Raw genomic sequence first — 24,746 nt, 5'->3', positions numbered from 1 at the left:
AGCCTAAATTGAAGAAAGTAGGGAAAAGCACTAGGCCACTCAGGTATGACCTAAATCATGTCACTGATGAATATACAGTAGAGGTGACAAATAGATTTAAGGAATTAGATCTGATAGACAGAGTGCCTGAAGAACTATGGACGGAGGTTCGCAACATTGTACAAGAGGTAGCAACTAAAACCATCCCAAAGAAAAAGAAATGCAAGAGAGCAAAATGGCTGTCTGAGGAAGCTTTACAAATAGCTGAGGAAAGAATGGAAGGCAAGAGAGAAAAGGAATGATATACCCAATTGAATGTAGAATTCCAGAGAATAGCTAGAAGTGATAAGAATGCCACCTTAAATGAACAGTGCAAAGAAATGAAGAAAACAATAGACTAGGGAGGACCAGAGATCTATTCAAGAAAATTGGAGATATGGAGGGAACGTTTCATGCAAAGATGGGCATGATAAAGGACCAGACTGGCAGGGACCTAACAGAGGCAGAAGAGATTAAGAAGAGGTGGCAAGATTACACAGAGGAACTATACAAGAAAGAGCTTAACATCCCTGATAACCACGATGGGGTGGTCACTGACCTCGAGCCAGACGTCCTGGAATGTGAAGTCAAATGGGCCTTAGGAAGTTTGAGCAACAACAGAGCTAGTGGAGGCGACAGTATTCCAGCTGAGCTATTCAAAATCTTAAAAGACAATGCAGTAAAAGTGCTACACTCAATATGCCAGCAAACTTGGAAAACTCAACAGTGGCCACAGGATTGGAAAAGGTCAGTTTACATTCTGATCCCAAAGAAGGGCAATGCCAAAGAATGTTCAAACTACCGCACCATTGCACTCATTTCACATGCTAGCAAAATTATGCTCAAAATCCTACAAGCTAGGCTCCAGCAGTATGTGGACCAAGAACTACTAGAAGTACAGGCAGGATTTCGAAGAGGGAGAGGAACTAGAGATCAAATTGCCAACATACACTAGATCATGGAGAAAGCTAGGGAGTTCCAGAAAAACATCTGCTTCTGCTTCATTGACTATGCTAAAGCCTTTGATTGTGTGGATCACAACCAATTGTGGCAAGTTCTTAAAGAGATGGGAGTACCAAACTATCTTATTTGCCTCTTGAGACACCTATATGCGGGTCAAGAAGCTATAGTGAGAACTGGACACAGAACCACTGATTGGTTCGAAATTGAGAAAGGAGTTTGGCAAGGCTGTATACTGTCGCCCTGCCTATTTAACTTATATGCAGAGCACATCATGAGAAAGGCGGGGCTAGATGAATCAGCAGTTGGAATTAAGATTGCTGGGAGAAATATCAGCAACCTCAGATATGCAGATGATACCACTCTAATGGCAGAAAATGAAGAGGAACTAAAAAGCCTCTTGATGAGGGTGAAAGATGAGAGCGCAAAAGTTGGCTTGAAACTCAACATTAAGAAAACTAAGATCATGGCATCCGGTCCTCTCACTTCCTGGTGAATAGATGGGGAAGAAATGGAGATAGTGACAGATTTTATTTTCCTGGGCTCCAAGATCACCACAGATGGGGACTGCAGCCAAGAAATTAAAAGACGCTTGCTCCTGGGGAAGAAAGCTATGGCAAATCTAGACAGCATACTAAAAAGCAGAGTCATCACCCTGCCAACAAAAGTGCGTATAGTCAAGGCTATGGTTTTCCCAGTAGCAATGTATGGCTGTGAAAGTTGGACCATAAGGAAGGCTGAGTGTCGAAGAATTGAGGCCTTTGAATTGTGGTGCTGAAGGAGACTCTTGCGAGTCCCTTGGACCGCAAGGCAATCAAACTGGTCAGTCCTAGAGGAGATCAACCCTGACTGCTCTTTAGAAGACCAGATCCTGAAGATGAAATTCAAATACTTTGGCCACCTAATGAGAAGGAACGACTCATTGGAGAAGTCCCTGATGCCGGGAATGATTGACAGCAAAAGGAGAAGGGGACAGCAGAGGATGAGGTGGCTAGATGGAGTCACTTAAGCAGTTGGTGTGAGCTTAAGTGGACTCCGGGGGGTGGTGGAAGACAGAAAGGCCTGGAGTAATGTTGTCCATGGGGTCGCGATGGGTCGGACACGACTTCACATCTAACGACAACAACCATGTTCTTATGCATTGTGCTTGGCATAATCATGCCCATACCTTCCTACTCTCAAAAAACATGCCATCTACCTCTTGCCCATCATTCCCATGAAGAAAAACCCAGAAAGCTAGCTTCTAAATGAGCACTCAAATGTCATAATTATTTCTCAAGATACTGGTCTCAGAAGTGGTGAGCAGAATGGGCTTACCAGTCAGTTTGAAGCTGTGTCACCATCTGGAAATCAGACCACAGGGTAAAATGACCCATAAATACAAGATTGAGACAAGGCCAGCTCTGGTATAATTTTTGCACATTCCTAGGCCAGCCCTTTGATTATTAGTATTTAAGTCTCTTTGTTACTAAACCCAAAATGTCTGAAAGCCTAGCACTAACCAAGGTATGCCATATAAACCAAAATCTCTCAGACCAACTCTCCAGAGCCTACAAATTAAATACCTCCAGTATCATTTTTAAATAAAGCATTTTATGTGGCATTTTTCCAGTTGATAATCAAATGACACTATTATTCAGACTTACTAGATTTGCAAATTTACAAGTTTTCACAAGTCAGCTGGGTCCCTTCCTCAGGAAATAACTTGAAGGCTTTTTTTTCTTGTGTTGACATAAAGAACTTGGTTGTCCTTAAATCCTTGTGAATGTACTTGCCTTATAGTTTGACAGCATTAAATCAACACCCTTATGGGGACTGTAATGCAATAAAAAGAGAAACTGTTCAATATAGCTTCCAGTTACTTTAGGATTAGATTTGAAGAGACTGGAATGTGCACAATAAAACCCATACAAGATTTGAGTTCCATGTAGTGTGGGTTGTGGTAGTATTTAAAAACCTCTCTATATCCCCAGAGGGCATATCATAGTATATAATGAAAATATTTGGTATGCATTTAGATTTTATAATATCAAATTGTGAAGTATAGATTTATAAATATTATATTTGTATGTTTGTGCTAGTAATTGTCAGATACAACTTTTTTTGCAGGGGTTGGGTACATACCTTTGCTGAAATGACTAATTTGTGTTTGGCACAGACTGTGGAATCAGTAGAAATATGTACCATTCTTAGGAACCCTCTAAATATAAAAGAGGTGTTTTTTTTAGAATAGTCAAGATCTTGACCCCCTTATCTCTTTGCTTTTATATCCTGTGCCCTTACACACCTGTGACCTTTGCTTATCTACATTAGCCAGGGGGCTCCTGCATCTTTCACCCTTGCTATCCTTTGTGGTTGCACAGCTTTTGGAATACCTGTATGATTCCACCTCTCATGTCCTTTAGATCCCTCCTCATTTTATCTGGGGCTTCTAGCTAGCCCCTTAGTTCTCACACCTGCAGTAACAGCCTCAATACATGTAACTGGACCAAGGAAAAAACTGGTTCCACATTTACCCCTGCCTCAAAACATCTTGAGGCAGTAACTTCACAAGGGCAGAAAAATAGTGGAGATCTGATGCAAAATCTGGGGAATTTGCTAAGAAATTTGTATAGCTAAGAAATACAGCTATAAGAAATATAGCTAAGAAATTTGTCCCAGACACAAAAGGGAAAGAGGGGAAGAATTTACAGTATAGAGGAAGCAAGTGGTCCTGGGAAAGGAAAGGCTCTTTCTTTGGACCTCCTGCAAGCCGGCTTGTGCTGATTGAGTGCTCTAATTGGCCACAGGACATTATGTTCACTCCTTACCTTTTTCCTGCTTTCAAGAAAAAGGAGGGGGAAAAAAGGTAAATTCTGATGTTCAGGGCATTAAGATTTGCCCCAATATTCATGGTGAGCGAAGGTAGCTTAAAAAGTTATTAAAGTATATGATAATGTTTTATATGGCTGCTAGAAATATTATCAAGTGTGAGATGGTTAATGATGGAATTGTTCAGTGGCAATGGCTTTAATCTTTCTTTAGGTGTCTATGTGTTTTTATTCACATTGAAGGTGAAGAAGTACTCCTTTTCCATATGATACTGGTAGCAAAAATAATGCATGTGAAATTTTGGAAAAGTGAAGAAAAGCCTTGATTGAGAAAATGGTACATGGAGTCACTATCCATTGCATTGTGTAGATAAGCAAGACAATGTGTAATAAGTACACATTGAGGAAATATAAGAGCCATTTAGAACATCTTTGAATTCAAAATAGAGTTCCATGGCTGGTACTCAGTAGAGACAAATGCCAAGTCCTTCAAACCAGAAGCATTGCTGCAAAATGGGGAATACTTGGCTCAATACAGTGGATATGAAGGATCTTGGGGTTTTTGTAGGTCTTAAGCTAAATATGAACCAGCAATGTGATATAGCTGCAAAAAGGGCAAATGCTATTTTGGGCTGCATTAACAGAAGTATCTCTTCCAAAGACTGTGAAATACTGGTTCCCCTATACTTGGCACTAATCAGACCTCACCTGGAGTCCTGTATCCAGTTTTGGGCACCGAAGTTTTAAAAAGATGCAGAAAAGCTAGGGAAAGGGTGTAGAGGAAGTCAACAAGGATGGTTCAGGGACTGGAGGAAAAGGCCTGTGAGGAAAGATTGAGAGAACTAGACATGTTCAGCCCTAAGAAGAGAAGACTGAGGAGTGATATGATAGCACTTGGCAAGTACCTGAAAGGCTATCACAAACAGGAAGGACAAGATCTCTTCTTATTCATTCCATAGTGCAGGACATGGAATAATGGACTTAAGTTTAAAAGAAACCAGATTTTGACCAGACAATGGGAGAAATTTCCTTACTTGTCAGAGTAGCATGACAGTGGAACCTATTACCTGGGAAGTTGTGGGCTCTCTCATTAGAGATATTCAAAATGTGTCTGGACAGTCATCTGAATTGGATGGTGTAACTTTGTCCTGCGATAGCAGGGAGTTGGGCCTGATGGCCTTCTGTCCCCTTCTAAGTCTACTATGATTTTATGAAAATCCTACCCCCTACTATTAATAACATTCAGTATTCAATAATATTTAGATAAATAAGTGTTTTTATTTTATAATTAAAAATGAAAAGGGAAACTTCCGCACAAAAGGGGAAATCTGCACATTTAATTTCTTGGAAATAAAAATGAAGTCCCAGAAAGTGTGGCTGGAGCTTTAAAGTTTCTTCAACAGTCAGTGGAACTACTTTTCCAAATTGGGAAGGTTATACTGGTTGCTTTACTTCAAATTAGACGTTCAAGCTTACTGCATCACTCCTTATAAAAATGTTTAAATATTTGTAACAAACCTTAAAATTCCTCAACAAGAACACCAAGTGTTCATTATGTATTGAACCTTTAATTTCTTTGAAGAGTAAGCATCATGCCATATTTTTATTATAAACCATCCCGAGATGCTAGTGGTGGACAGGTTAGAAAAGCTTTTGGTAAGTAAGTAAGTACATAAATAAATAAAGTCACAAACAGCTTTGAAAAGTCTCTTTGGTTCAAAAAGAAGTCTGTTTTATTCCATTTAAGAAGCACAAATCCAAAATGGTTTGATGAATAGGATTTATTTGTGTGCTATTTGGATATTAATCATAATTATCAAATCAAAATAATGCATCAGTAGTCTAATACCACAATGTTTGGGTTTTTCACTCCTTAACATAAACCTTCAGCATAAGTCCCACTTTAAAACTTTTGACTATATGTATGTACATCTTTTTACTTCTCTTTTACTCTAGCCTTCATCATATATCAATTTTAAGCCTAGCGTTAGTCATATTTGGGTAACTTTGCCACCCCAGACAAAACTGCCTCAGGAAATGAAAATGTTGTACATTGAAAGCCTTTGCTGGACTGAATGTTTTCCCCAAGAGGTTTGAATCTGCATAATGATGGATTTCAGGTTTCAGCTATAAATTAAGTAATTCAATACTTAATTTTCCCTGAAGCAATTCAGAACAATTACATCTACCTAACAGTGCTTGGCCTATTGATCTTTGATTTATATAACAGTAGTTTGGCCTATGAACTTCTTATCAGCATAAACAAGCATTCCTTGGGTATACTTTAAGTTTGCTGGAGGTTTTAGCTTAAACTGCTGGCTTTTGAAGTATCCCATAAAATTATTCTAATGCACATTTTGAGACATTTTTTTCTAGGCATGTTTTGTTTATAGAAAGGAAACTGCAAAAACAAAGAGGCTGAAAATAGAGAACACTTTTTGAAACCCTGAACATCCTAAAAAGACTAGATTGTAGGTCTACTTAATTGTAAATTAAACAACAAACACCTATGCTGTGGAATGATAACAAAGCCAGTGGGCAGAATTCTAGTATCTAAAAGAGGGCTTTTGACAGGGTCAGCTTGTCAGACCAGACTAGGGAAATATATGCTGGGCATACAATTGTAGGGATGTTATTTCATCTGAATCTGGCTTCCTTCTGTGTCAGTCTTTTTCTTGTGTTTTTGGCCTACTCTTTTCCAAAGAAAAGAGAAAAAGTGTGATTCAACAAATGTTTTGGTGTAACCTATCATTGATGAACAGTGGAAAAAGAAAAAGTATTATTAGAATGCATCTAAACAAGCATTGTACTGATTTTTCTTTTCTTTCCACTGAACTCTTTTAGTTGATTTGGAGCATCTGCGGGCAGTAAAAGTCGATAAACACCTTCGATTTTGCCAGGAAAATCATTCTAGCAGCCATTTTGTATCAGCCAAGACGGGTGATTCTGTAAGTAATTTGAATCAAGTTAAGCTCTGTTACAACTGCATTCTCAAAGGCATTTTTCCTGTCTCTAAAGCTGAGTCAAAAGCACTTTAACTATTGGTATCACTTTGTGAACTTAAATTATTTATCACAGGTGTTTAAATGTTATGGCATTTTTGTTCCTCAACACAATATAGACAAGTTGTTTGGTGAGATCGTGGTGTTGAAAAACATATCCTCTTCAGTTTTGACATCTTTAGATTTCTTTTATTAAAGAAAGGTTGGTTTCCAACAGATAGAGATTATGTAATTGTTTTCTTCATTTTATTAGTCATAAGTGAAAGATTACATTCAGAATACTCTTTCCAGATCTTCTTTTAAAACCTCTATGCCTATCCAGTAAGTGCTGAAACTTAATAAACCCTATATTTTCTGAAAAAACATCTGTTTGTTTTTTTCCGGTCTTCTTCTAACATGTATTACCTATTAATCAAAAAGAATTCCACCCCAAATTCTCATTAATCAGTTTTTAATTGCTGGATTCTTCTACATTCAAGATACGTGTATACAGAATTTTGCTGGTGACAATGGACTATGCATTCAGTTTTGATCATTTGATACAATACATTTCAGGATGTAGCTCTTAAGAAATAACAATGTTTGGGGTGGGCTTGGGTGATTTTCTTCTGATCTGAACAGTTAGGAAATACTGCTAGGCCTTGTGGCATTTCTGTTATGAGGTCTTGTTCTCTCCTGTGATTTTCAGCATTTGCATAAAGCCATTGAATGCACGCATTTGGGAATTTGGAGTGTGGTGTTATCAGTACACTGATGAGACCCAACTCTTTTGCTCCTTTACATCTGATTCAGGCAATCAGTGCTTATGCTACATTGCTTCCTGGCCTCAGAAATGGGCTAGATGTAGACTGATAACATGAAGCATAACTGGATAAGACAAAATTACTATTGGTTGCTTGTTCAATTTTTGGGGAGATGGCATATTCAACCTGTTCTAATGGAGCAGTTTCACAGTCTGGGTGCTCTGCTCTGTTTGAGCCAGACTTTGTATTAGGCAAATCAAGAGGCAGATCCAACAGGCAGAGCATTAAGCAGGCAAACAGTCAAGCACAGTTGTATTAGTCCAGTGTAGAATCAGTTTAAGGCAGAAATAATCAAGATGCAGGCAGTGGGCAGAGGATATTACTAGGTAAGTATGTAGTTTCCAGAAGAAAAGTCTGAGTTACAGCTGAGGTCCAAATACACGAGAGCAGTTAAACAAGAATACCTTTCAAAGCATAGAGACAAATGAGCCTGGAGGTTGGTGGCACAGAGGTTCAATCACAAGGTAAGGCAGGCATGCATGAAACTGGAGCTAAAAGAAAAGCATTATTTCTAACAGTGAGTTCTGATTGAAGGTGTAGATAACCAGAACTTCCAGAGCCCCTACTCAGTGTTCAACTACTCATGAGCAGGGCCTCATTATAATGAGCATTAGAGAGCCCTGTGGGCTATGGGGCAGTATAAAATGTAAATAAATAAATCAATGAAAGTGTTATCTACCTGATCCTAATTTCGTATCCTACGATATAATCCAAGACTAAACCACATTCTTTTGGTTCTGATACAGTTGAAAACTGTAGTATAGCATAAACTGGAAAAGCTGAACCTGGTACTGAAGAGAGCATAGAAGACAGAGGAGGACCCACATAGCCACAACTCCTGTTCTTGGTTTAATAAACCAGACTTCTGAGTAATGAATTTACTAAAATTATCATGATAAATAACATTTAAACTTGGGAAAAATAACTTTGTTTAACTTCCATTCATCTGACTGGAAAAATCTATTGTCAATGCAGCAAAGATAAATTTCCAGTGAATTGTGTCAAAGGGCTTTTTGGCAAAGAAGCAATGTTTTATCAGCCTTATAAGCAACAAAATCAATAGCTAATCTAAGACAATTGGCATGGCTAAGGTTAGGGTTAGGGTTAGAAAAACAACGGTCCCAGTGATGTTTAAGCAGCCTGGAATGTGCTTAGCATGGCCAAAGAAGTTGACTGTGCAGAAAAATATCTACCTACTGGCATTTTGGGAAATGTATTCCAGGAATGGCAATTCGGCATAAAAAGAATGTTCGGGTTAAGGTCCAGGTTAGGGTTAGGGTTAGAAAAACAACAGTACCAATGATGCTAATGCAGCCTGGGATGTGCTTAGTGTGGCCAAAGAAGGTGACCTGTGCAGAAAAATCCACTCTTACTGCTACTTTTGGAAATGTATTCCAGGCATGGCAAGTCAGCATGAAAAGAAGGTTAGGGTTAAGGTCTAGGTTAAGGTTAACGTTAGAAAAATGCTGGTCGCAATGATTCTTATGAGGCCTGGATTGTGTTTAGCATGGGCACAGAATGTGAGCTGAACTGAAAAATCCTCACCTACTGGCATTGTATACCACTGAATTAGAAATGCATCTGGAGTATGTGATTTCTCAGGCTGTTTCCAGGCATGATCATGTTGGCCTAAAAATAGGGTTAAGGTTATGTTCCAGGTTAGGGTTAGAAAAACGACAGTACTGATGATGCTTACGCTTTCTGGAATGTGCAGAAAGATACCCAGCTACTGTCATTTTGCAAAATCCGCTTCCTGGCATGGCCATTTTGGTCCTAAAATAGGGTTAGGGTTAAGGTTCAGGTTGGGGTTAGAGTTAGAAAAATGGCAGTACTTACGATATTTATGTGGCCTGAGAAGTGCTGAGAATTGGCAAAGAAGCTGAGCTATGCAAAAAAAATACCCACCTGCTAGCATTTTGTAAAATCACTTTCCTGGCATGGCCATGTTGGCCCAAAAATAGGATTAAGGTTAAGTTCTAGGTTAGAGTTAGTGTTAGACAAACGACGGTCCCGATGATGCTTATGCAGCCTGGAATGTGCTTAGCATTCCCAAAGTAGCTGAGCTGTGCAAAAAACCCCACTTACTGCAATTTTGGGAAATTTTTGAAATTCAGAAAAAACAGTCATAAAATGGAGTGGTATCATAATCCATTTGAAGTCAGGGAAAACCTGGATAAACAAATATGTCTTCAAGAGCTTCATGTATTACAAGCTCTTGAACAGCACTTCCAGGCAGTGAGTACCACTACTAAGAAGGTCCTCTTAACATGCTTGCCAATACTCTGCTGGTCATGGAAACTTGGAAGATCATGGGGATTGAATATTGGAAGATGGTCAGCTAGATATTCCAGTCCCAAATTGTTTAGGGCTTTGGATGGCAAAAACAAAACTTTGAGCATAGTTTTGCAAGATATAGTCAGCTAGTGCCGTCCTTTTAAGCATAGGTTTAATGTATGTATAGTGTGGCACTTCATTAAGCATCTTTGGCTGGATTCTCTTCCTCTCTGTCCTGGAATTCTGCCCACAGGGATGTCAACAGGAATGTTAATGATAGATGGCCCTGTGGTGGAGGAGAGAGGAGTCCAGCAGAGCAGGCTGTTGAGGTACAGGAGCCAGTGACATCCAAGTTCAGCTAATGCAATGCACTCTATATGGGGCTGTCTTTAAATATGGTCTGGAAACTTCAACTGGTGCTGGTGCATTTCCAGCCCAGTTCAAAATACTGATGAAACCATGAAATAGTTTGGATCCTAGTTACCTGAAGGGCCATCTTAACATCTTGCTGACATTTATAGACCAGCATCTTATATGTTATTCTCATCATTACACTGCATTAATAACTTGCCCCTCTTTCTCTTACAAGGGACCCAAGGCAGCTTACAAGTTTCTCCTTCTCACAGCTACAACCCTGGGAGGTAGGATAGGCTGACTGATGCAAAGTCACCCAGTGAACTTCACTGCTGAGTGGGCTTAGAAGCCCGATCTCCTGAGACCTAATTCAGTACTTTGACAACACACCACAATGGCTTATATATTTTGTATATTTATATGTTGGAAACTACCTCAGAAGTGTTTTTCCCCTAAAAGGTGGCTCACAAATATTTTAATATTTATATTTTAAATAAATAAAAGCAGGATTTGAATATGTAACTGCAAGTATTGCAGTTGAATATGTAATCTGAAGACTCTTGGATGTGGTCCCAGATGGAAGGCTGGGCTACTACTTGAATAGAATTGGCTCATGCTGCTCGCATGATATCTAAATATAGCTGCTTTCAGATTGGGAAGCTTTGTAAGTGTGGCAAGGAGGTGCAAGCAAATAGGAAACTCTAGGCCAGCACCTGAGGTTTGACCCCAGGGAAGAAGTAACAGCAGGCAGCAGGTGAGGACCAAATGGGTTGGCACATGAGCCCTGAGTTACAGTGTCTATTGAGCTCCATGAACGTCTCAAAAATCTGCAGAGTGTTCCAGTGGTGGCATGAGGGCTGAAAGATGTTGCTCAGCAGATTCTGGGACAGAGCGGAGATAGGCTGCTGATACAGAAGGAAAAAACCCATAAATACAACACAATACAACAATAGTAATATTACATACAAAAACTCAATTAATAATTAGAAAAGTAAATAATAAAGTGCTCCCACCACCCCGGAGACCAATACTACCTCCACTTAATTCCCATATTATAGCAATTAATAATATATAATATACTTCAGTTATATCCATATTCCCTCCTGAAATTCATATAATCTTGATTAGGTTTGCAACCTTTACCTTCTATCAGTACTGCTTTCACAAAATCTTCCCAAATTTCCATATATTTATTTGCTTTCATTAATCCTTTTTAATTTTTATTTCTGTTATCAGTTTGTCATTAATTAGCATATTCCATGATACTGCCTTCTCCATGTTCCTCTTGCTCTATATTTTTGCTAGACCTTTTTGGCCACTTAGCTGGGGTAGTTTAGAGGGGAGAGGGAAGGAGGCTGCAGCAGCATCAGGCTACCTCATACTCAGTCGCCTGAGTTCCCCGAAATGCCCATTCTAACACTTCTCCAAGCTTGCACTTCTTGAAGAACAGCAAGTACAGTTGTTTCCACTCCCGCTGTCGGGCTGGGGGGACGACCATCAGCATTCTAGTCCCCAGCTTTGAGATTGGAATGTTGTCTCCAGCCTTGAATGTACCCATGGGCCCTCAGATGTTGTTTAGGGATCATAGGGTCATTTTCTTCATGTATGGATAGTGTTCAGAACTACTGTATTTTCATAATGTCTGTCTGTCTGTTAAAGCATTTATATATCATTTGATTAGCATAATGCTCTCAAAACGGTTTACATAACGTAACTAAAATATACAAAATCCAACAGTTAAAACAATTTAAAACAAATTTGCCTGCAATAAAACATCCCTGTACAATATTTTTTGCAGACATATACAACAACAACACAGTACAGTGCCATAAATAAATAACAACTATTCCACATGTACCAAACTAGAAAATCAACAATATAAATGGTGGGAAAATAAAAGAAAGGTTTTAACCTGGTGTCAGAACATATATAGCATTGTCACCAGGCATATATCTCTGGGGAGCAGATTCCATAAGCAGGGCGGCACAGCTGGGGATCCCTTTCCCCTCATAGCTACCCTCTTTATGTACTTCCTTCAGGGTGGCTCATGGAGAAGGGCCTCCATAGGTGATTGAAGGGTTTGGGTAGGTGTATATGGAAGAAGATGCTCCTTTAGATATCCAGGCCCTAAGCTGTTTAGGGCTTTATACATTAGTATAAGCACCTTAAAGCAAGCCGAGCCTTCAAACTGGTAGCCAGTGATACAGAACTGGGTTGGTATGTTTGCTTCTACTTGTCCTCGTCAATAGATGAGCTGCCCTATTCTGTACTGAAGTTTCTGGATCATTTTCAAGGGCAGCCACACACAGAACACATTGCATTAGTCTAAAAGTGAGGTTACCAGCACATGGATTACCATTGGTAGGTTCTGCCTGTCCAGATAGGGACACCATTGATAAATCAACTGGAATCGATGGCACTTCAGCCCAAACCTCTAATGACCTCTCCCAGTGGGTTCACATAGATGTCGAACAGGATAGAATAGAGCCCTGTGGCACTCCATGATGTAGTGACCTTGGGGCCGAGCTACCACCTTCCAGTGACACCTTCTGGAATTGGCTGGCCAGGTGGGAGCAGAACCATTGCAAAGCAGTGCCTCCAGTTCCCAACCTAACCAGCGTATGCAGAAGGATACCATCATTTATGGTATCAAAATCTGCTGAGTCCAGGAGAACCAACAGGGATGCAGTCCCCCGGTCTTGGAATGGACTTCCATGAGAGGTCGTTGAGGCCCCATTGATGCGGGTGTTTAAGGATAGGCTGGATGTGCACATGGTGGGCATGTCGTGAGCGGAGCTGGCTGGTGCCGGAGGTCAGACTAGATGGCCTGGGAGGCCCCTTCTGACTCGCTCTGTTTCTGTGTTTCTATGTCTTTCACTTGGCAGTGTTCATCCCAGAGGGCAACCAAGTCAGTCCCAAAACCAGGCCTAAAACTGGACTGAGTGCTTGGAGCTGCCCAGCCTCCACCACCATTTTACTCTCTAATCTTCTATTGTATGAATCTTGTTTATTTTGATCATCTGTACTCTGTCTTTAATTCTGCAAATTACCCATTACTAGCATAATCCTATGTAAATTTGAGCTACAAAAGCTTTTCCTGATTTCAGTGGTGGTTTTTGTTGGGAGCTAGGTTCTCCCTTCTCTCCTTCACACTGCAGGGTGTTCTTTGGCAAAAGCTCTTTATTTCGAGTGTACATCCAGCAAACTGTAGTCAGAAAAGAAAGAGTCTCTGAGCATTCATAGAGCAGTTGCTTGAACCTGAACTAGAAACTATTTCCAAGAACCTTCCTTTTGCAAAACCATGGACCCTACTTCTCTGGGAGAGCCTATCTGGAGACAAGCAAGCCTTCTATCCTATGTATGCCCTCTAGTTGGCTAGCCCTTCTCTCATATCATGGGGTCAAGGATTAGACCATATTCCTCTGGCTCCTATGTCTCCTCCTGGCACTTCCCGACTGCTGGTTCCCAAGGTCTGCCTGAAAACCCAGAGATAGTGCCCTTGAGATAAGCTCTGCCTTCTCTGCCATCTCTATGTCTTTAGGCCACCCTTCTCAGCTTTCACCAAGCTCATCCAGAGTTGGTGTCACCCTGGCCCTGAAACATGCGGCAGGAACAATTGTTGCCTTCATTCCCAACAATTGCTTCTCTAGTAACTTTTCCTGTTTAACCAAATTAACAGGGAAGTCCTATGAAAGTTTATTCTTCTTGAGATGAGTATTTTGCAAATAGGTCCCATGAGTTTGTACACTGGATTCCAGACTCAATAAATTTGTTTTAATTAAGTTTTAACAATGTGGGAGACAAGTAAAATAAATTAAAATCTGAATAATGCATACTTATTTCTTTTCCTCAATTTAGCTATCACTATTAATTGCATAAAGAACAATCCTGCTGTAGCCCTCTCCCTGGATAGCAATCCAAGAGGAGTTAGGATGTCATGTACTTGGTTAGTTCTAAGATATATTAGTATCTGTATCTAGTAGCTCTCCAGGAATTGTGCAATAAAACCAGAAATGAAATCCAAAATCCACATTAAAACATTCTCCTAGATGTTTCCCCTGTGCTTCCTAGCTGTTCTCCTCTGTTGCAGGTTAGAGCTGCATATGCTACTTAACCTGTCCTGACCACTGTGAGCTACCTGCCGCCTCCAGTGTAGTTGTACACTCTCTCTCAGAGCCACTACTGAAGTAAGATTCAACTGCAAGTCTGGCTGGCAGAGAATAGAATGGGAAGGGGTGGTATCATGTCCTTGGCCTCAGGCAACAGAATGACTAGGGCCAACACTGAGGAGAATTAGGATTGTGGTCTGTGGCATACATCTTCAGCAAGAGATAGACCTGTAAGCAAGGCCTCAAACATTTTGATTGCAAATGCATCACCTATATCCTTATACCTCTAGGATTAAAATAATTAATCAGGATGAAAAATGAGACTCCTGAAACTCATATGCAAAAATAAGCCTTATTATCTGAATACATTTGTTACCTCTCTTCTCTTTTCTGGTCCCTTTTCAGAGAGCGAAATGCTTTTTCATGATGTTAACTGTATTACTTAGTTCATTGTTGCACTGGATTTATGTTATGTTTATGTTGTGCACTGGATTTATGCTAACCTCCAGACCCTCAAAAGAAACAGTTGCAACAAACCCACAGCTAAAGTTTAGTTGATACCTTAGTACTGGTAGTAGAGGCCCTAGTATTCTCAAGACTGGATTATTGTAATGCACTCTGTGTGGGGCTACTTTGGACAGAATGCAACAGGAAGGTTGCGGACCAGGATGTCTTTTGGACAGTAAATGATGTCCTTGCTAAAACAGTTGCACTGACTGTCAGTAAGCTGCTGGGCCAAGTCTGAGGTGTTGAACAAATTTAAAGAGTGTATTGTTAACCTATAAAACCTTAATTAACTCAGTCATGGGTTACCTTAGCACTTTCCCCTATACATGCCTATCCAAATCTCTGCAGTTACCAGAGGGAGTACCTCTAAGAGTGAAGTTTGCTCCTGAAGTTCGCTTGCAGTAGGACATTTAGTGCTGGAGCACCTACTCTTTGGAATGTTTGACCACTTGACATTAGAGAGGCCCCACCATGCTCATGTTTGGGGGTTCCTTACGGAGGGTTTCCCTAAGTATGACTCAGCCAGGTATGATTTGTAGTGCACAGTAGCATGTGCAGCTTTACTGCTGATTAATTTTGTATTGTGTTGTTCCATTTCGTTGATTACATTCCTATAGCACCCAGTAGCTGAGGCTTTTTGGGCGATTTACAGGGATTTCCATCAATGCTAAAGTGTTGGCTTGGGTCTCAAGAGATCTGGGTTTTAGTCTCCACTTGTCTGTAAGGTTCACTGTGTGACTTTGGGCCAGTCAAACAATCTCAGCTGAATCTACTGCACAGGTTTGTTGTAGTGAGGATAAAATGGAGAGGAAAACCTTGTATGTTGTCTTGGGTTTCTTGCAACAGAAGAAAGGTGGGATATAAATGTAATAATAATTATCAATATAGTCTTAAAATACAGTATAAAAACCATATACATACAAACATGTAAGTATGCAACTCTGTTTAGTGTTGTTTTGTTTCCATTGTGTTTTATGTTCACTGCTTTGATACCTGTGTAGGAAGTGGTACATAAAGTTGAATGATTACTGAATAAATAAAGGCTGATGCAGAAGAACCCTTTACATTATCTTCTCAAAGAACTACCATGTTTCACATTCTTCTGCTGAAATGCTGCCTAATGGACTTCAGACTGAAATTTTTCATGGGGAGCAACAACGCCAAATAACTGTTTTCTTCACATTAACAACTGTTGGGTGTTTTTATTTGAAGGTCTTTATCTAGTTTACCTTTCACTCCCATAACAATTTTTTTCCTTTCTGTATTCATTTACGGCAGCATAGTAAGCAGTTTTGACTGTCAGCGGCATTACAATGAGACTGAATGCAAGCAGTCTGACATAAGTACTTTAGTGATTGATCTGCCAGTGTTCTAAGTTGAATCCTATTGTCCTGACTTGCTGAAACCTGCTTTCCCTGCTGATCTATAAAAACATTGCTTTTTAAAACTGCTGCTAATTAATATGTCAAATTATTCTAGACATCATATGAGACTAGGGAGTTCTGTACAAAATTTATTTTTGACCCAGATGGTTTGAAGTCTGAGATACCAGCTTATAATTCGATCTACTGCTTATACTAAGATAACTTTATTATTATGTAAGAGAATATTGCTAGAATTGCTGGCATGTCATGTACCAAAAGAGTATTTAAAAATCTCTTGCACCGTTTGTATTTTTAATATATCTTTGTTTATAGTTCAGGAGATGTTTTTGCTCTATTTGAAGTAACTTTAGGATGTCTGTTTCTAATCACTTAAGCCTTTCCTTTTTTATAGGTCTTCCTGTGTTTTCAAAGAATTGCGGCTGACCTCCTTGACGTCAAATTAAACAAAGCGGAAATAGAGCAATCGCAGGTGATATTCCTGACTACATTTCTTTTACTAGCTGACATATTTTCTTTGAAAAGTGTGAATTAATAATATATTTTACTTCAAGTTTCTGCAATTTGTATACTTATTTCTAAACTCTGACAGTACCACGTAACACCTCACCCTGCAGTTGAAGAATCTCATTTTTTAATTATCTCTATGTCAAAAATGCCTTATGAATGTCCAAATTTCAGCAGTATCTCTTAAGTTTTTTGGACATGAATAACATTTGTTTGGGATTGCTTACATTCACCAAGTTTAGATATCGATTGTAACAAGTTACTGTTCAGACATTCTCTAAGCATGTTGTTTCAATATCTGAGGAGGCAGAATGTGCCAGCCCTGCTCCCTCACTTGTCACATGTGGCTTGCTGTATGTCTGTGGGCAGCTTGATGAAGAAGACCTCCTGTGTCCTTAGGAGTTTTCCAAGAGATTAAGAACCCTGATCTGCCAGAGTTATTAATTACATGGATAGCTTCCACTGCTAGAGGAGGCACTTCTCTTCAGACATTCTTCCTCCACATGTAGAATGTGTTGGGACTCCCTTTCTTCATGCGTTGCTTCTACACCACAAGGACAATAACTGAATAGGGCTAAAGACACAGTTGAATTGTCTCCAGATCATTCAGTAAAATCAGCAGACAAAGGAAGAACTTCACACAGCAGGTAATTGGCTTTTAGCCTAGATGGCCTTCAAAAGAGCCTTAGACATATTCATGAAGATGTCTGTCAATAGCTACTATTCAGTATGGCTGAACTCCAGTACAAGTTGCTGGGAGCAGTATTAGAAGAAGGCTGTTACCTTCATGTCATCTGCTTGACTACTGGGGAAAAGAGGATGCTGGGCTAGGTGGATCTTTCATCTGATCCAACAGAGTTCTGTAAAGGGCTACTTTACTCTAAAGATCTACCTGGCCAAAGTTTGGGTACCCAGTGGAATTTTGGAATGTTCCCACTTTTTTGGCAGGCCTCCCGCCATGCCTTGCTAAAAATAGCTTTTGAAACTTCCTTCAGTGCAAAAGTGGGTTTCTATGCAGTATATGGGGAAGCTGATTGAGAGATGCCTGTCTAACTATTCTTTGACTATGTAGAGTTAAAGCTGCTACAGAAGACAGGAATTGCTTATTTTCTCTCTTCAGAATCCGTCAGAATTTGACTTATTTCTATAATTTATCTATGTATATATTTTAAAAATTCTGTATCATCCTCCTGCAGGGAGCTTGGATTTCATTTCATTCCATTTATTACAGTTCTGTACTACCAAATCACTAAGCTCTTTGGGCAGTTTACAGTGATGCACACACTAAAAATTAAATATAATAATGTAATATAAAATCAATGACATACAAAGAATATAACATTCTTAAACAATAACAATAAGAAGCAACAAACTAACAATTTCAGGCTCACATAGGACATACAATTAATACATTAAAACAACAGGAAAATGGGTGTGCTGTTTGTTAACTTGCATTTAAATTTACTTGCCCTCAATCAAGTAGACTTGTTTATCAGATCAGATGATCCCAGAATCTACTAAGAAACAGAAGCTGAAACTTTGGAGGACTTCTTTGTGCAACTCTCAAGATAGCTGTGCATGTGCATTGTACCAAAAAGGTTCATGTTTTTCTCTGTTAATTGAGGTTACCTTTCTCAAAGTTCAAACTGTTTTAGTCTTGTGCCATGCAATAACTTAAACAGGGGTCACTGGTCTAGTTATTGTATACAAGGTAGGATTAGAACCAGCATTTTGAGGAACAATTAATTTCTTACGAAGTCTAAGAATTCTCTCTTAACTCTAGCAGGGAACATCCTGCACAGAAATTAAGTCATGTGAGGTCAGATAACACTGTTTAAGAACAGATAACACAACTTTTCTGTTAACATTGTCATGGAATTGAGCTTTTCACCTAATGCCATGAGTCTTGGAGGCCAGTGAATCATACCACTTATCTGCCTGTTAAGATAATATAATGTTGATGAGTCAAAAGTCAAGCACAGAACATCAGCAGCTCATAAATTTGGACTCCTTTCCATTTACTTCTATTAACAGTTCTTGTTTAATATAGAGAGATGCTATCTTCAACAAGAAATATTTATACAATCAGGTGATCTATACTAATCTGTGTTTCAGCTTTAAAAACAGCTTGGACATGATTCAACAAAAATAGGTAACAAAAGTCACACTGGTTTCAGTGGAACAATTAGAAATCACTGGGGGTTAAGCACCCACCAGTCATCCCTTTACTGCAGTTTGTGTACAGTTATGCCTTATTCTGCCCATTAATATATTTTGAATTAGATTATAGCTAATTGTGCATGAATGGAGAAATGTTTAAATTTGTCTGAAGCACCTTAAAATGGACACATGAGTGTAAATTGAATACACAGTATATCAGAGGACAGAAAGGATTAGGTAGCATTCCTAAACACATTTACATAGCAAATGTTCTGTAGGGCCATTAGATCTACTTCTAAAAAAGTCTTCTTAAATAAAGGTTAAGGAAACAATAAATTTTCATGCCCCTAAATGGCTCAGGAAAACGTTTTGACTTTTCAGGCATATAATATGGAGCTACAATAATGTGGAGCTACAGTAATTCAGCCTTACAAAGTCTGTCTGCTAAACTGATTCACAGAGTAGACTTAAATTCCTTCATGTTGGCAATTATATTTAGGCATATTTTTCTCTTCTGAAATGAGGAACACTTACACTTGAAACACAGAATCATGTACCTATTATATAGCCATGAGATAAAAATTAGAAAGCGAAGCCAAGCACAATCCACTTGTGAAGTTTCCCACTTGCCTCCCTTCCTAAAACTTTAATATGAATTAATTTTTATTGGTTGCTTTAATTTGTTTGAGCCTTGTTAGTTAATTTTGTTCTTGAGATACACGTGCTTAAGAACACTGAAATGCATCCAATGCATTCCTGAAAACTATAGCCAAAATGCATGTCCTTGCATGTGTACTTGCATGCTCAGAGGTACTACTGCTGAGTTGATTCTCATGTCCTCCAGCTTTGGGTGATCCATCAGCTGCGTCCTTACCTGGACGAGCACTGTCCGGCAACTGTGATACATGCCCTGGTAACTTCCCGATTGGATTATTGTAACACACTCTACGTGGGGCTGCCCTTGAAAACAGCCCAGATATGTCAACTGGTGCAAAATAGAGCTTCCAGATTGCTGTTGGGGGCTGGTCATTATTCTCATATAACGCCAAGTCTTCTATCAGCTGCACTGGCTCCCAGTGGAAGTCCAGGTGCAATTCAAGTGCTGGTATTAACCTATAAAACCCTAAACAGCTTAGGTCCAGAATACCTGAAGGATCGCCTCCTTCCCTATATGCCCCCATGCCCCTTAAGATGGGTGGGGAAGGCCTTGCTCTGGGAACCCTCCTTGAAGGAAGTGCGGAGGGTGTCTACCTGGAGGAGAACCTTCTCCGCAGTGGCGCCCAGACTATGAAATGTGCTTCCCAGAGAGATCTGCCTGGCACTGATATTATAGTCCTTCTGGCGCCAGGTAAAGACGTTTTTGTTTAACCCCCATTTTAACAATTAAGGGTTTTAGATATTTTAAGATTTTCTGTTTCTATTTGTTTCACAGTCGCACTTTCTATTTTAGTTTCCTTTTTTTTCTTAGTTCATATGTTCAATTTTAAATGTTTTGATAATTGTAGTTTTAATATTGTATTTTAGAATTTTATATTATGTAAGCCGTCCTGAGCACTTCCGCGGAAGGATGGGATATAAATGCTTGTAAAAAATAAATAATAAAATGAATAAATGTACACCTGGCATTCTACACTGGTGAAGGAGACCTGTCCTGTGGTGTGAGGTTTGCCTAGCCAACTCTTTGCTATGAATGTTGGAGAAGGTTCTCAAAGGAGATTCTTCTTATGCTTTAAAGCAATAATAGCATACATATCTGCTAAATGGGCATGCTAATCAGTCTGCATGGTGTCTGGCTTGTAATGGCTTTTGTTTGTTGTTCCTGTTTATTTGTATCATCATTTCTGCTTTCCTGAGAGTTGATCTATGTCTTTTTCTTTGTTTTTTTCATTTGCCTCCTTGCTCTGTCCACTGTCTGACATATGGCTGCAGCATGTTGTCAGGGCAGAACTAGTGAAGTATCCCGAAGAAGAAAATCAACAGCACAGCACTGCCAACTATCAGAGTAAAGTCTGTTCAGTGCAGTAGTTCAGGTAGTACAGTAAAAAGGTTCAGTGCATTTACAAAACTGTTACTATTTAATTCATATGAAATAGTTAGTGAGATATTTGTATACTTGCAAGGATGAAGTAATGTAATGTTCTTAGCACAAAACCAGAGAATATTAGGTGGAGTTAATTGGAGCCTAAATTAGTCAATGGCCCATTGATTTCAATAGGGCTTAGTGGGGGATTTGTAATTTTCCATAGCTAGAATTTTCTGTGCTAGATTGAAAGTTTTGCTGAGTTTCAGAGATGACTTCACAGGTGGCATGGAGGAATCACTTGCAGAAGGAGAGACCCAGAAGTCTCACTGCATGTGAGAAGCTTGTTGCCTGCTTAAGTCCTTAGTTGGAAAATTATGGTGTGTAATTGCAGAAGGAAGGTATTATGCTTTCAGACAGCAGTAAGTCACTGATATTACTTCATTTGCAGTGGAGGGAGAGCCCTTTCATGCTACAAAGAGTAGTTTAGTCCATACCTTCTAAACGTCAAACCACTTTGCATCACTTACGAGTTGTATAACAAACAGGTGCTACCTTCAGCTGCCTGTGTCAAGCAGTTGAAGATGATAGGACTGAGCTGTCAGAATGATTTGTGTCTTTAAAATGTAAGCCTATGTTTGTTTATACAGAAAAAGGTCCTATAGCACTCAGCATATGCCTATACCCAGCCGGTATAAGGACTTTTTCTTATGCATAGGATTGAGCTAGTTCAGCATGGTGGTGAGTGTTGGCCCAGAAACCTGAGAGATCTGGGCTGTAGTCCCCACTCATTGGATGACTTTGGGCAGTCACTCACGCTCTGTCTAACTTTCCTCACAGGGTGGTTGTTGGGAGCATTCAGCAGAGTGGAGGATGACAATGTAAATAGATTTGGGTTTTTCATAAGAGGAAAAATGGTGGGATTCATATGCAATGCAATATAATAAATGCCTTGGTATCTATAGGCTCTTCTGGAAGATTGTGTAATTCTCTGAACTGAATTTCAGTGATTCTCTGAGGGTTTTCAAAAGGAAGCATTCTTTTTTAGTCATTGAAACTAGCTTATGGTCACTGAAGATGGATCAAATACTCCAGCTTCAACTGTTCAGACTGCCCTTCAGAACTTTTTCATATAAAGTATCCATTGACACTCTTAGTCTGTTTCCAACTGGCAAACTTCAGTTAAAAAGGCTGTTCTGATAAAATAGCACACCATACTGTCCTTTGAAATGCCTGGTACAGTAATGTGGGCCTCCTGCAAACATGTTTGCTACTTTCTGAACCTCCCCAGTCTCATTTTTCACACTTTTTAGTGATAAAAGTAGAGTACAAGGAGCCAGATACCAGAGAGAAGGAACACATAGTCATTGCAGAGAAATATGAATAGGAATGTACATCTGGAAGTGCATCATTAGTCACATTCTGGCCTGACTAGCTGTGCACAACTGTTAGCATTTAGATTGGTTTAGCACTGGCTGCCAGTAGCATATGGCAAGGCACAAAGCATCACCTGGCAACTGGGGACTCTTCAAAGTGTAAAGTGATGGAGGATGTTATTACCTGGGCAGCTCTGACGATGTGGTACCACTGTGTCACTGTGATCCCTGCTTCACTGTGTTGCAGTGAAGAAAAAGGGAATAGATTCAAAACAGCTGCAAATGTGTGAGAAGGAAAAATTAAAAAAACCCGACAACATAGAGGGGTTTTTGTGTTGCTGGATGAAGTTGTCCTATGCTGCTCAAAAGTTAAGGTTTTGGGGGTCCTCACAAACATCCAGAGTAGTGCCAGCACATACAAAACCTGGCAGAAAGTCTTACAAGCTAGAATCTGTCCCCCCCTTATTTGAAAAGAAGAAATCAATATTTAAATTTGAACTGGTAAATGCTTTCATAATCATTTACTATTCATAAAATTGTGCAATTTGATTCCTTGCAGTACCAAACCTTCATGCATGATTTCTTCAAAAAGAGGACTATACTATATATTCATTCTGACTAGCTCTTTTTAATGCTCCATATTTCACAGCCCAGTCATCAACATGTGAGATGTTTTACTAGCACTTTGGAACAGTGTTTCGTTCGGATTCTCTGCTGTAACCTCTGCTGTTTTTCTTTTCTTTCCCTCTCTCTCTTGACAGAGTGTAGTGAAGGCGGATATTGTAAACTATAGCCAGGATCCCGTGACGAGAACAGTTAACTCTCCTAGAAGCTCAATGTGTACAATTCAGTGAACCTTTTTTCTTTTTTGTATTGATCTCCTTTGGCAGCCCTTTGCACAGTCATAGGGGTTGCCAGGAATGTTGTTTTAACATTGAACATTACTGTAGTGCATTTAGAAGTTTCAAAAACTTACTACCCATTTGTGTGTTCAGAAGCAGCAGGCAGTTTTTTGGCTAGCCAAGATTCAAACATTGGGACCACACACTTTGAAAAATTATCACATATATCTATATTCTTATGAATTATATTTCAGCAAAGGAGTATACACACAAATGTACTTTTACATGCATTATCAGAATATCTGAGTGGGAATGCAAAATGTATACATTGTACAGGTTAAAAAGTGGTGTTTAAAATAAAACTCAAGTGAAAATGTCTCTATTTTCATGCTTGCTTATTCTCCATTTTGCCCTTCCTCTCATTAGAATAACTACAGGAAATTGTCAGTTTTATCCTAGTGTGTTAATGATAAGCAACAAATTGGCCTGTCATTTAGATTCAGTTTTGTTTACTGGTACATCAAACAGTGCATCAAGTCCTCCTCAAAGCAGAAAGGCCCTTGTGCTACCTATAGTTTTATTAATATGGTGATGACTGAAACAAAATCTTGTCAGAGGCAAGTACATTATTTTCAGATTAAACATGTTGCACTTACACAACTATTAATACATATGATAACAAGCTTTCTCCATGAAATAATGCTGTAACCCAGCGTAACATACCAGTTCTGCGAACATACATACCACTACCTGCAAATTCTTTGACCATGCAAACATTTTGTAAAACCTGCTTCCCAGATAGCTAAAGCTTCTCTTAAGAGCCCATAGAACAGCTGTTGAAATGACCTGTTTATTCAAATATGTTTGTTCTCAGAGGCTCACCAGAGTCCAAGCCTAAGAGGCTACCAATTCAGGTTTGTTTTGTCTAGCTACTGGTTAGAATTCTTTTTCATGGTTGATATACGTCTGAAATGAATAAAGAATTACTACATTTTATGTGTCTGGATGCTTTATTTAGTCTGTTATGGCATAGGATCTGTTTCCTGAAACAGCTTAATATCATCCTGTCTACTATTGAGGAAAAGCACAATTCTTTCATATTACTGCAATATTGCGCTTTCTTAATCATTGGATGTATTTGTCCTTGGAACAAACAATAAGTATAGCAAAGTGTGTTGAGAGCAGAGGCAAAGTAAAATATATGAACTCCTCATTTGTATTGTCTGGAGCAGAGCCTTAAATAGAGTATAAACATACGTGCAATCATCTTGATGGGATTCTGGGTGGTATTTGATTTCCATCTTGGAAAAAAACGAAGAGCAATTTCTAGATGTATGATTATATTTGTCAAAGATGAGGCAATGTTTTAGGCTACTTAATGGAAGCATTCTAAAAAAAATGATAGCCCTTTTTCTTCCCTACCTCCCCCCTCCCCCCTTTGGCTTGAGAAAAGTATAAACCAACACAGGCAGAAATGGGTTGCCTGTGCTACTTAGCAATGATTTCTGTGTTATTAGGAACCATTTTTTTCCTTTCCCCTTTTCTAATAAACTGTGGAATAAAGTAATACACTAGAAAAGAAATAAATCCACCCATCCAAAGAGCCACTTTCTAATGTAAGG

General features: G+C 39.3%; 1 protein-coding gene across 3 annotated transcripts in view; it reads left to right on the top strand.

Annotated features, from left to right (window-relative positions):
- RAB28 (RAB28, member RAS oncogene family) overlaps positions 1-24,120 on the top strand; it is an 87,664-nt gene extending 63,544 nt beyond the window's left edge. Inside the window, exons 5-8 of one of the 3 annotated variants that reach the window (XM_044418213.1) lie at positions 6,633-6,736; positions 16,614-16,691; positions 20,816-20,916; positions 23,044-24,120. In XM_044418213.1, coding sequence (XP_044274148.1) covers positions 6,633-6,736; positions 16,614-16,691; positions 20,816-20,911 — 278 coding nt within the window. In that variant the 3' untranslated portion in view covers positions 20,912-20,916; positions 23,044-24,120. Of the gene's footprint in view, positions 1-6,632; positions 6,737-16,613; positions 16,692-20,815; positions 20,917-23,043 lie in introns of those variants that run through there. The other 2 variants (XM_044418214.1, XM_044418215.1) reach the window with 2 other exon arrangements.
- Positions 24,121-24,746: the final 626 nt, after the last annotated feature.

Source organism: Varanus komodoensis, unplaced genomic scaffold (assembly GCF_004798865.1).
Source record: "Varanus komodoensis strain SLA01 unplaced genomic scaffold, ASM479886v1 scaffold9, whole genome shotgun sequence".
Classification (NCBI taxonomy): Eukaryota; Metazoa; Chordata; class Lepidosauria; order Squamata; family Varanidae; genus Varanus; species Varanus komodoensis.
This window is presented reverse-complemented; position numbering and strand designations above follow the sequence as displayed.